General features: G+C 35.1%; 1 protein-coding gene across 1 annotated transcript in view; it reads right to left on the reverse strand.

Moving 5' to 3' along the window:
* TJP1 (tight junction protein 1) overlaps nt 1-13320 on the reverse strand; it is a 231169-nt gene that overhangs the window by 26821 nt on the left and 191028 nt on the right. Inside the window, exons 10-16 of the mRNA XM_029952281.1 lie at nt 9586-9725; nt 8282-8387; nt 6109-6259; nt 3327-3435; nt 2194-2413; nt 1723-1907; nt 1532-1627 (exon numbers count right to left, since the gene is read on the reverse strand). Of these exons, the coding sequence (XP_029808141.1) occupies nt 1532-1627; nt 1723-1907; nt 2194-2413; nt 3327-3435; nt 6109-6259; nt 8282-8387; nt 9586-9725 (1007 nt within the window). The remainder of the gene's footprint in view (nt 1-1531; nt 1628-1722; nt 1908-2193; nt 2414-3326; nt 3436-6108; nt 6260-8281; nt 8388-9585; nt 9726-13320) is intronic.

The following is a 13320-nucleotide window of genomic DNA, read 5'->3' on the forward strand; positions in this document are numbered from 1 at the left end:
AACCCACGAACTGTGAGATCATGACCTGAGCCGAAGTCGGATGCTCAACCGACTGAGCCACCCAGCCGCCCCTCCATCACTAAATACTTTAGGCCAAATGTTACCTACAACAATGACCCCCCAAAAACCTCTTCTGAGAAAACTGAATGGGGAATCAGAAATAAATGTTTTCTAACTTGCTCAAATTTTATCATTTGTCTACAAATCTTAATTTCATAAGATATCCTCCCTCATTCAACTTTACCAACAACCAAGTAAAAAGCAGTATAATAGGGCAATGCTCTGATCCTTTAAATTAGCACTTACAAAGTTAAAAATGTTAATGCAGATGTCATATAGTAGGTAAAAACAACAAAAACAATGGCACAACCCTCTGGAAAACAGTAACAATTATAAATAGCAGTAGCCAGAAAATGTTCATGTCCTTGGCTCATTCCTTCCTGTATTTGAAAATTCTAAGAAAATTACCCTAAGTATGGAAGAAGCTATATTCTTGAGGATTTAAATCCTTTGGGAAACAAGGCAGAGCATAAACAAGCAAATAAAAACATGGACAGATTTCTGAGTCCTTTATAAGAGTAAAATATAACATTGAAAAAATTATGCAAATAACAGAAAGCTATTCAGCCAAACTTTGGTTGCAGAATGTATAATAAAAAAAATATGGTATTATCTATTAAGAAGGAAAAAATAAAACTCCACAAAAGTCTGCTTACAAAGGGTGATAAGGTGGAAGAAAATACAACAGGATAAAATTTAGGATGATTATGATGTACATCAAAACAAATTCTCTAACCTTTCCAAATAATGATATTTGTATAATTAGGGGGAAAAACAAGTTTCAAGTTTTTATACATAGCTTAGAGCAAGTCAAAGTGGTCATAATTAAGTCTGTAAAGTACCACCTTAGCCAAACTAATGAATTAATAAAAGAAATCTGCAAGCAAATGCTGCAAGGCATTTAAAGCACTACATCTTCAATATTTATATATAGCACTAACTTACTGTAAATGCCTACAATAATAACTGATGGCCTGAATCATGCTTTTATTATCCTTATCCTTGAGCATTTCTATTAGCTCAATGACTGAAAGTACTGGGTTAAAGCCAGGAAGGGTGGAGTTCAAATTTGAGTTTTGTGACTCATCAGCTGGGTGTCATCAGGAAAGTCTGGAGTAAAGAGGTTGTGATGGTCCCTACCACCTTAGGCTCAAGTTGCTTGACTTCAGCATGGATAATGCTGATAAATGGATATTTGCCCCACTGTAATATCGTCAGGATTTATTAAACAAGACTGTGCAATTTGTAGCTTCATAAATGGTGATTGTCTTTATTATTAAAGGGAATTGGTATAACAAGAACACAATCACTCAAGTTTCCCTCCAAATTAAATAAATGAGTAAATTGCAAATTTTCACTTACAGAAAGTTGTATTTCCATTAAGTGAATAGATCAGATACACCCTTTAGAGAAATAACTAATGAGAAGTAACACCCTCAACCTCATCTTAAATCAGTCTTAGGCTACTTACTTGCAATCTGATAAATATCTGGTTCTTCTCGTGCCAGCTTTTCTCTGGCAACATCAGCTATGGGCCCAAAGATAGTTACAGGTCTCAGAAATCCAGCTGGGAAGAAAGTCAAAGAAAAAAACAAGAGTTTATGCATTTTCTTTCCTAAGCATATTGACATTATTAAGGTTAGTCTACAGAAAATAAACCACCTTCTCGAAGAACAACTCTTTCATAGGCTGGAAACTTTGTTTGAACTGGTTGAGCTGACAAATCCTCTCTGCTCTTTCGAAGATTTCTCTTGGAGCTGCGAAGACCCCGAAATCTCCAAAAGTCAGCACGGTCTCCTCCTGCTGTTTTTGGAAGTGTGTATTGTACACTGGCTAACTGCTCAGCCCTGGACAAGATAGAATAGACAGAGGATAGGTAGACAAATAGATAAATATATTTAAGAAAAAAAAGACTCATAGATAAAATCTCAAAATACTGGATAGAACTTCACATGCAGTTTAAATCTTAATGGTTAAACTAAAATAAAGAAGTTTGTACAACTAAGTCAATCATAGATATAGTGAATACAATGAATACTAAATCTTTACACTGCCGAAATTTCCCAGTGGAATTAATGTCTACCATCATCATTTACTTAACTTGTTCTATGAAAAGTATCCAAACATTCATACCTGTTCTTATTGGGGATGATGCCTCGTTCTACTTCTTTATGATTTTTGCCAATTCGAATAGCAAGCCAAGAGCCTAGTTTTCCATTGTACAAGGTATCCACAACACGGAACACCTCTCCTTTGTTAAAACTAAGTCCATAGGGAGACTCCTTTTCATATTCAAAATGGGTTCTAATATAGAAAGAATCTCCTACATCTGATTCAACGATGCGTCGGTAAACTAAAAGAAATTGAAACAAAAACTATCAATAGCTAGTGACATAAATTAATCTGAAAAGAACAGATTATACGAAGATGCTATTGGTAATAATAGTAAAAACAGTGCTCAAATACGTTGAATTCTAACTCTGTATGAGATGCTTATTAAGTATTCTAGCTCACATGTATCACCATGACCTCATGAAACAGGAATGCTTAGCACCTCCATTTTGCAGATGAGAAAAGTAATGCAGAAACTTGAGCTCTTGCCTGAGTAATCCAAGAGCAAGCAACTTGTCCAAAACCACACATATACTCTCTTTTTAAGTCATCTAACTTAATTTTTCTGCAAATATTACAGATATTCCCACTTTCTAAATAAGTGGTTCTCAAATAAGGGTAATTCCGCTCCCCCAGGGGATATTTAACAGTATCTGGAGACATTTTTTATTTGGTACGTGTGCTACTGGCAACAAATGGATAGAAGCCAGGGACATTTCTAAACATCCTACAATGAATGGGTAAGCTCCCACTAAAAGGAATTATTTGGCCCAAAATGACAGACAGTAGCACGGAGGAGGACAAACTCTGTTTTATGTGAAAAGTGTATCTGCTTAATCAAAGACAATCAGCCATTGTCTTTAATGCTGACAAAAATGTATTGCTTAGACAACATCAGTAAAAACTTTAGAAGCTAATCATATACTCTTGTATGGCTCTGATAGCCAATAAAAACCAGGATTTGAAAGGCTGGTCTATTATCATGCTTTCAAATAAGCAGTGTAAGGGGATGTGCCAAGTGATTTAAACTCCCTGAGATTAACAAATTCATTTATCACTTAACTTTGAGTGATTTATTAAGAAGTGGAAATTAAAATCTCTATTTAATTTCTCAAAATTCTATAGATTTTCTCCATTTTCAGACAGTATCTTACCATCTTTCTTCTTCTGAGCCAATATGGTCACTTCTTCTCCTTTAGGGAGGTCAAGCAGGAAAAGAACAGCTTCTTCTCTTATGATGTTTGTGAAATCTACATTGTTTACCTGTTAAAACATATTTCACAACTTACTCTTGGTCATATTTTAAAATTATAAAAATTAAAAAAAATTAAAATTATGAAAATACTCTCTACATAGAAAGCAAGTATTTTCAGACCTTAGTTAATCTGAAAATATCACATCTGTAAGAGGGAAAAACTGATTTTCCTTTGGAGGAAAATAACATAGTTTAATTTAAAATAAGTGGAAACTAAGTAAACTGAGTGAAAGTGTAAATTTATTTAAAGAATAGCCACAATGCATGCGGACATTAAAGCTCATCTACTGCAAAATCTTACTAATTTAGACCAAAAAAAGACAACTCTCAGGCTTTAAATTTTTATAGGTTATAAATTCTGCAAATATAACCTGAAACTAATCTAATGTTGTATATCAATAAAACCTCAATAAAGATTTTTTAAAAATACTGTGAGTGTATAATAGAGCCCTACTTTTTAACAGTCTCTGGAAAAGAAATTAGAAGGAAATGAAGTTAAACGAGGTAAATGTATACACTGAGGCATCTCTGTAAGAGTTCTGTATAAGGTAGGCTTGAGGTTTGTCAAGTCAATATTTACTTAGACTAAAAGTTCTTAAGAATCAAAGAAAACATATCAAAATGTTACTGAAGTGACTATATGCAGAATTACAGATAGATTTTCTTTTTACCTTTTGAAATTTTTCCAGATTAAAAAGTTAGTAATATGCACTACTTTTATGATACAAAACAAAAACATACTCCTCAGAAATAAATCTAAAATGATGTATGTAGGGGCCTTTGGCTGGCTCTGTTGGTAAAGCAAATGACTCCTGATCTCAGTGTCATAAGCTCAAGCCCCCTGTTGGGGGTAGAGCTTACTTTAAAAATAAAATTAAGAAAGAACTTTAAAAAAATAAAACAAAATGATGCATGCATGCCCTGATTATTTCAAATAGCATATGCGGTGGGTAAGAGACAGTGTACATTTAGTACACTGTACATGATTATCCATGATGTGTCTGGGCACAACGTAAATATCATCAGGAAGAATCAAAGTTTCTGGTGAGACGGAAACCAGTAAGTCAAAGATGATACCTTGACTTTTATGCTAGTTTGAAGGGAAAGGAAGACAGAAGGGAAAGGAGGAAAATGGCCACAGGCAGCTAGCCCAGTGTGAGGGGACTCAGGCAAGAGCTCAAAGTGAAAACTCTGACAGTGGGATGCTGACAGGAGACATCAAAGCTGAGACGGGGACTGCGTAGTAGTAGCAAGAGAGAAGCACAAAGCTGCTTATATTCCCCAAGTTTTAGAAGAACCATTAAAGATAATTGGGAAAGAATTTAAAAGATTAAAGGAGGGGCGCCTGGGTGGCTCAGTAGGTTAAGTGCCCAACTCTGGCTCAGTCATGATGTCATAGTCCATGGTTGGAGCCCTGCATCAGGCTCTGTGCCGACAGCTCAGAGCTTGGAGCCTGTTTCAGATTCTGTGTCTCCCTTTCTCTCTGCACCTCTCCTGCAGTAAGCTCTCTCTCTCTCTCTCTCAAAAATAAATTAAAAAAAAAAAAACTTAAAAGATTAAAGGAGTACCAGAATGGCAATGTTATGGAATCTAAGGAAGAAAGAGATAAAGGAAAATGAGGGCTGAAAAATGCCATGATATCAGTGATGGCTTATGAAAATTCAGATTCAGCAGTGGTTAAGTTAGAAGCCAAACTATAAAACTTTATGACAGCAACAGCTGAAAAGAAAGCGGGGAAGGGACTCCACCATACTGACAAGTTCAATAGCAAAAGGAGAAAAATAAGACAGTGTAGGATAGATGAAGAGCCAGAGGAGAGGGAAAGAGAAAAACATGAACAAAGCAGCAAGGTTCTGAGCAGGAGAATGAATCCAGCACATGGCCAGGAGGTAGCCTGAATGCAGAAAGAGACCAGAATAGGAGGGATGATGACAATCTGAGGTGGAGGTTGAGCAAATAGGAACTCACATTTGATAAGATCTTTTTGTTAAAATGGGACATAGTTTATCTGCCAGAAGGTTTGGATGTTTTAAGAAGAGATAGATATGGATGGTCCTATGAGACTAGATAGCATTACTTATGGAAAAGACAGAAAAACAACAACAAAAGAAGAGACCACATCTAAACTGGACTTTCTGACTCCTGTTACTGGTTCTGTCTCTTGTGGGCCCAGAAGCTTGAGAGCCAGGGCAGCTTACACATTTGCCTGATGGAAATCCCAATTCTCTGGGCATAAGCCATCACACCAGGGTAAAGAAAGCCCCAGAGGGCTGATGTGAGGACTGATCCCATAGAGAGGAACAAGAGATGGCAAGTTACGGCCCATGACAGTCTTGCCAGCCTGAATGTCTAGCTGAACTTAAAATGCCTACTTGGTGGATAGTATAGGGATCTAAGACCTTTTTTTTTGGTAGGTTCGATGAATACCAGAGATTAAAATGAAACTAGAGCATCACACCATATAGAAACATATAACAAAGCAGTCAACAAGAGTGAATACAGCAATGGGAAGGGATGAGGCCAGTATAACCGAGACCTGACAGATTCACCTGAATGTTATTCTGGTTCAAGAGGCTGTGACAGAAGATTATAACTGAATACAACAGTAGGTTTACTGTGTTTGAGGTCTTTCTCTAAAGATGTGAATACTTTCAAACCACATTTCTGACATACTGACATACCCTGAGAATCTGATCACCCTCTTCTAAGCCTTCTTTGGCTGCAGGGCTATCTTCTAGAACACCAGCTACAAATATTCCAACATCATTTCCACCAGCCAGCCGAAGACCCACACTATCTCCTTTTCTGAATTTAACCAATTTCATGCTGGGCCTGTTAAAACAAATATTTCATTTGAAATGGTTAAGAAAAGCTTAAAAAGTTATAGTAAACTACTACAATGAAAACTATATTCAGAATAAAACAAAGGACCATCATTTCTGAAATTTCTCTCATATCACTAATTTCCTGAATACAATTTAGTGTTAGAATTCCAAATCAGATTTAATGGCACTTACTTTTATCTCTGATTAATAAGTTTTAAAATATCTGAATTTAATATGCAAATACTGCTTTACAACTAATTTCTACAACTATGTTATAAAAACAATGTTTTCTCAATTCAGTGTTGTTGATATACATAGTACATTCACAATGGTAAAAAAGAAAAAATTTCCATTTTTCCCACCCAAATTCATACCATATCATCTCTACGGAATAACTGAAAAGTACTGTTTTACAAAGCTAGAAACTGAAGCACAAATTGACAAATTTTCCTAGTATTTCCTAATACCAGAGAATCAAAATGAGGCTCCAAGCATTGTGATCTCTACATCCCATAGACAGTGTTTTTTAAACTTTGCAATTGGTAGACTCTGGAGTTCATACAGATCACTTACTCTGCGCCTCTCTGGATTTTAAATGAAAATCTTATCATCAATCAGACTTTCTGGATTAGCGCCATACTTAATCTCAGCCTTTTTCTTACTAGAGAGATAATGGGAAGGAACAAATGTATGCACATACTTTTATCATCAGTGTAGTGTCAGTGTGATACTCCTGAAACAAAGACTAAAGGATGTCTTAGTAGAATGGGTTGTCAGAAACAGATAATTACAAACCACTCTTCAAGATAATTAAATACAAACTACTCAGCTAGGTTTCCATAACTCTCTTACAATTTCTAGTCAGGAAGACACACAATTCTATTATCTTTTCTGACACGAAGTACAGAAGAAGTCCCTTTCCTCTTAATTCATTAAGTCACAATGAACACATTATTAGAAACTAACAGAAAGTAAAAAATACAAATCAAGTGAATGAATGAGTTGAGGAAAGAGAGGGGAGTCTAGTTCTTTTAAACCAACTAAAGACCACCTTAATATTTAGATGTTATAAGGTATTCACACTTGATCCCACTTCTTCACCTGGAGCCAACATTTACTAAGATGTAGACATCAAAGCCTGTAGGTTAGATAAGGTCACTTACTCCCAGGGCGGGTGGCACCCTTGGCCCCTCCGTGAAACCGGTGGCCAGTATATATATAACTATATATGGTGGCCAGTATTATCATGGACCATGTGAATCACCACAGCCAGGTGATTCTACTTTGGTATCTACTTTGTCAGATGAGTCCTGAGCCTGCTCACAGACTCCTCTCCCAAATCAATTGTATAGAGAGCGTTTAGAAACACTTCCTCAAAGTCCTTGAGACTACAGGTCCCTGGTAGTCCTTTTATCACACGGACTGACCTAATGTGTCTCAAAAACTAAAAATCATTGACTGTAGTCCACATCCCTTAGTTAAAGAGGTCTTTTTAAAGGACAGCTTTAGGTCCAGTCTCAGTGTCATGTGGCTAGAGGACTGACATTTTATACTCTGCTTTATCTGCATTATATCAACTTCTTGCAATAACAAAAAGTAATAAACCCAGTAACTACTTCTGCCCCAAATCCAGTCACTGGTTCTGAATGAATCCAGTGTCTAAGTGTCTGATCCAAAATGTCAGTAGTGTTAAAATGGAGAAACACTGTGTTGTTTTTGTTTTTCTTAATGCCAGGGCATTAGAAAGCCTGTGAAAAGTTGGATGTTTAAGTAGAAAACAATTTTTAATTTTTCTAATTCCAACCTGAAAAATAGACAGGTGACAGCAGTAAGAAAGTCAACATCCAAAAAGTTTCTTTTTTCTTCTCTAATCTCTAATTCTGTCATATAAATAATTTAAAATAAAAAATCATTGCATTAAGTGGTATACACTATTTTAAAAAGGATATAAAATATGGTTTACGATTGAATTCTCACTTTAAGTAGTGCTGAATAATGAACAGAGAAGACAAGTTTAAAATCGTATTACCGAAGAATCCCATCTTCATGAGTTGAATTAGGTAGGACACCATCAGATGGACTGACAGGTAAATCCACGTCTGGCTGTCCAACTTGAGCATACACAGGCTTTGGTTCTAAAAGGAAAAAAAAAAACAGCTTAAAAATCATGCAAGAATCACTTTATTAAAAACCAGAATAATGTAAGCAGTCAGGAAAATAATCAAACAATAAAGAGTCCACAAAATACATATAAAAATTCATCAGCAAAATATAAGCTTAGAGAAACTGGTAAGGAACTATATATATATATATATATATATATACACATATATATATATATGTTAAAGTACAAGGTACAGTTACAAATTCTGATGTCTTTACAGCAAGTATACACGTTACACGGTCACCTGTGCCTTTCAAAGTTTCAGCTGTTAAGTTCTGAAAAATTCTTTGGGGGAGGAAGGAAGAGGTAGAAGATGAGGAAAAGGAGAACAAGACAGAATCACTACATTTTTCTAAGACTATCAAAGCAGCCTTCTTTCTTCACTGTGGTAAAATCCTGTTTTTAAATATCCACATTCTTGCCACTTAACAAGCAGAGCACAATGATTTGAGTGAAGGAACTGAGAGACATCAGAAGCAAAATTTCCCAGTCTTTCAAGAAAATGGATCTTGGAACCTTGCAGATTCTTATGCCTGATCTCACACACCTCTGCAGGGTATAACTTACAGTATTTATGAAAATAGTTTCAATAGGGAAAAAAACTTTAAAAAATTTATGCCTAGTCTCTTAAATGAGCAGTGCTAGAAAACAACTTTATTCACCATGAGTAGTTGTTAACTATGAATTTTTTTTTCTTTTTAATTTTAGAGAGAGCAAGTGAGTGGGAGGGGGGGCAAGGATAGAAAGAGAGAGAGAGAGAAAAAAAGAATGAATCCCAAGGAGGCTCTGTGCTCAGCATGGAGCCCAACACGGAGCTTGATCTGATGACCCTGGGATCATAACCTGAGCTGAAATTAAGAGTTGGACACTCAAATGACTGAGCCACCCAGGTGCCCATATTATGCATAATCTCTATCCAGAAAAATTCTTTAAAAATTCATGAAAGCCTATGGATTCATGCCAACCTTATACCTATAAGGCATATTTTGGAAGTCAAATACAGAAAAATCCAAACATGGGTAGTAGCAGAAGTAGGAGCAGTAGTAGTAATAGAAATAAAAGTAATCATAATCATCAAAGCATCTTTAAGTCTTCTGTAAATTCTGACAATTATTTTGTTTAGTCTGACTGCAAATGTTTTCCAAATGTAGTTATTTTGTTATGCTTACCTGGAAGAGTGGGTACTTGTTTCTCATTTCTTTCAACTACAACTTCTTCTACAGTTTTAGGTGTATGATCATCCACATGCTTTACAGGAGTTGAGACAGCCCCAGGCTTAGAAATTCTCTCCTCCTCTCTGCTCCGGAGACTACACATTAGTAAAATAAAAACATGTTTAAAAATTATGATCATAAAAATAATTGTGAAATCACTTGTAGGAGCACAGTGTAAGAACAGCCAAAGAAACTCTGAAAAACAATGACACTGTAACAGCTATTAAAATACTATAAAAACTTAGTAATTAAAACTAGAGTAGTACAGATCAAAGTAACAAAATAGAAAATGGAGGAATCTAACTACAGGAGCAAAATTAATGAAGTGGCAGCCACAACCTGTCAGAAAAAAACATGCTATTTAATAAATGATGCTTGACAAATGTCTACAGATTTAGAAAGATTAGATCTCTATGCATATCAAGGACAAAAATATGATTTCAGATGGAACAAAGTCCAAACCATAATATATTTTTTAAAAATCTGTATCATCAAAAATAGAGGATTGTTAAAGTTCAAGGCACAAAATCCTTCACACATCAACAGCTGTGATTACATAAAAACAGTTAAAAAGCATGCAAATAATTAGAATATAGTATGTATATTTTTGCTTGAACCAATTGAAATGATTTTTTTTTAGTTCAAACAACTTAAGCTTATAAATTTCATATAGTTTGAAAGAACATGTGCAATGAGTTCAATACTAAGATTTATATACTGACCTAAGAATACATTAAAAAAATTTGGTATTTAGAACATAGAAGGAATTATAAATCAGTTTAAAAGAAACAACTGAGGAAAAAATGAGTAGCAGGAAGGGACAATTTGCCAAAAATATACAAATAACAATAAACATGAAAATATGTTCACCCTCCCAAGTAACTAGAAGAATGCACATTAAAGTAACTTGAAATCATCTTCTCCCTCATGAGAATTTTCACACAATAACATCAACTGTAGAGAGGGACATGGAGACACAGACTCATTACACAGATGGTAAAATAAGTGTAAGTATAAACACTTGAGGGCAAAATGGGAGTTATTTATCAAAACTAAGAATGCAAACATGCAGTAATAACCTGCAATTTGACTTCTAGGTTAATCTTAGAGAAATACATACATGTCCAAGGACACATTTATAAGAATATTTATTATGATATCAGTTGTAATAACAACAAATAATTTGTTTCTTCCACAGACTAAAATAGAAAGCTCTCTAACTTAAGGTTTTCAATTTTTTTATTATGGAGAATTCCGAACATACCTAATAAAACAGAGAATATCATAAAAATCCTGTGTATTGCAAACATTTTCAACATTCTATCAGCAATTCAATATGAGGCTAACAGTACTTAACACCCAAACCTTGACAATGATGGGACAAACCGAGAAAATAATAAATATTTTCAATTATGAACAGAGGGAAAAATTCTAAATAAAATACTAGCTAAGAGGATGTAGTATGTAGTAAAAGATTATTACACAATGACCACAGCAGGGTCATTTCACAAATATATTGCTCGTTTAACATTAGGAATTTATCACATTGACTCATTATCACACCCAAATAGTACAATAAAAAACATCAAACATACATGTGAAAAAATTAAACAGCCACTCCTAATAAAGACCACAAATAAAGCAAAGATATAGGCAATACAATTATCTATGAGATGATTTCCCCAAATCAAGAGCTAATTCCATATTAATTAAATAAGGAAATGCTGAATGTATTTACACTAAAATCAGTAACAACACAGAGATACCTGCCAATACTACAGTTGGTTATTTACCACTACTTTGAAGACTCTGATAATATAGTCATGGATAATAGGCTTGAGATATTGGGGAGAATTTTAGTGAGTATAAAAGAATACCATAAAAACTGTATAAAGAGAATTAAAATTACATTTTAATATTAAAAATCAATGGGTTTTCTCGAATGTCCTCTATAATCAGAAGAGAAAGGAAAAAATATGCCAGAAACAAAAGCATTAAAAACTGTAAAACTCCTAGATAAAACCTATGCAATCTTAGATTGGGGGAGATCTCCCCAAATGTGATAAACATTCAGAAACCATAAAGATAAAAATATTTCACTATTAAAAACATTTAATTGCACAAGAAAAAGATATTATAAAGATTTATATCTGCAACACATTCACCAAAAGAGCTTCTACTAACTGTTGGAAAATGAAAAAGAACAATACAACAGAAAACTGAGCAACAGAAATTAACTTGGCAATTTACGGAAGAAGCAATACTATGGTCAGTAACCTCATAAAAAGATCAGTTTAAAATAAGAAACTGCCGAGGTGCCTGGGTGGCTCAGTAGGCTGAGTGTCCAACTTCGGTTCAGGTCCTGATGTCAGGGTTCATGAGTTTGAGTCCTGCACTGGGCTCTGTGCTGACAGCTCGGAGCCTGAAGCCTGCTTCAGATTCTGTGTCTCTCTCTCTCTCCCTGCCCCTCCCCAACTTGCACTCTGTCTGTCTGTCTCTCTCTCTCAAAAACAAACATTAAAAAATTTTTTTAAATTAGATAAAATAAGGAGTTGCCAATTTGCAACTGTCAGATGGGTAAACATGGAATGCTGAGAAAGAAACAAGTATAAGTCTCAAACATTACTCTTGGAAAGTAATTTGGCATTATCCGTGAAAATTTAGAAGTAAAACCAACACATTCTTTAATGACTTTAGAAATAAAAAAAGTCAGTATATGAAATCATGGACAAAGACGCTTATGCAACACTGACTACACAGGCAAAGACCCAGAAACAGAATATCCACAATATGTAACGTTTCTCATCAAAAGAATAAGCTGGAAGGATGGTCACATTGTAAAGTAAAATTAGCTAACTAGAAAATAATGTGCAGAGTCTGACCTTTTTAATTATTAAAAACACACAAACTCTATACATTATGCTAAATAAATGTTTGCAGAAATACGGAGACTTAATTCAAGAGGAGTGGAGAGCAGGTGAGGTGGAATAGACCTAAGTGTAAACTGCAGAGCTCAGCATGGGGCTCGAACCCAAGGACTGTGAGATCATGACTTGAGCCAAAGTTGGACGCCTAACTGCCTGAGCCACCTAGGTGTCCCAATTTTTAAATGGAATTAAGTGTAATATTAAACAAAGAACTTGGTTCTATTAATCATATTATTAGCAATCTCTTATGAAGAAAATGTTTCTTACCTGTTACCCTCCTGAAAGGATAAAACGAAAACACTTTTCATAGTTTCTATTTTCATAGTCACTTAATTATTCTGTGGGGGCATACTTTTAGTTTTAAATTATATATATTATGTGAGCTGCATATAGATAGAACAGTCTTTTAGGAAAAACTATAAAAGTCAAGGTATTTTTGGGGCACCTGTGTGGCTCAGTTGGTTAAGCATCTGGCTTCGGGTCAGGTCATGATCTCACAGTCTGTGGGTTCGAGCCCTGCGTCAGGCTCTGTGCTGACAGCTCAGAGCATGGAGCCTGCTTCAGATTCTGTGTCTCCCTCTCCCTCTGCCCTTCTCCCGCTCACTCTCTCAAAATCAAATAAAAACATAAAAAAAAAAGTCAAGGTATTTTTAAATCATAAAAGGTCAAAATTTTTAGCCACTGCTTATGTAATAAAATCTCACAATAACAGTTGGTCCAAGAATAAGTAAGCACAAATAAGCTTTATCCCCAAAGTGCTCAG

Source organism: Suricata suricatta, chromosome 9 (assembly GCF_006229205.1).
Source record: "Suricata suricatta isolate VVHF042 chromosome 9, meerkat_22Aug2017_6uvM2_HiC, whole genome shotgun sequence".
Classification (NCBI taxonomy): domain Eukaryota; kingdom Metazoa; phylum Chordata; class Mammalia; order Carnivora; family Herpestidae; genus Suricata; species Suricata suricatta.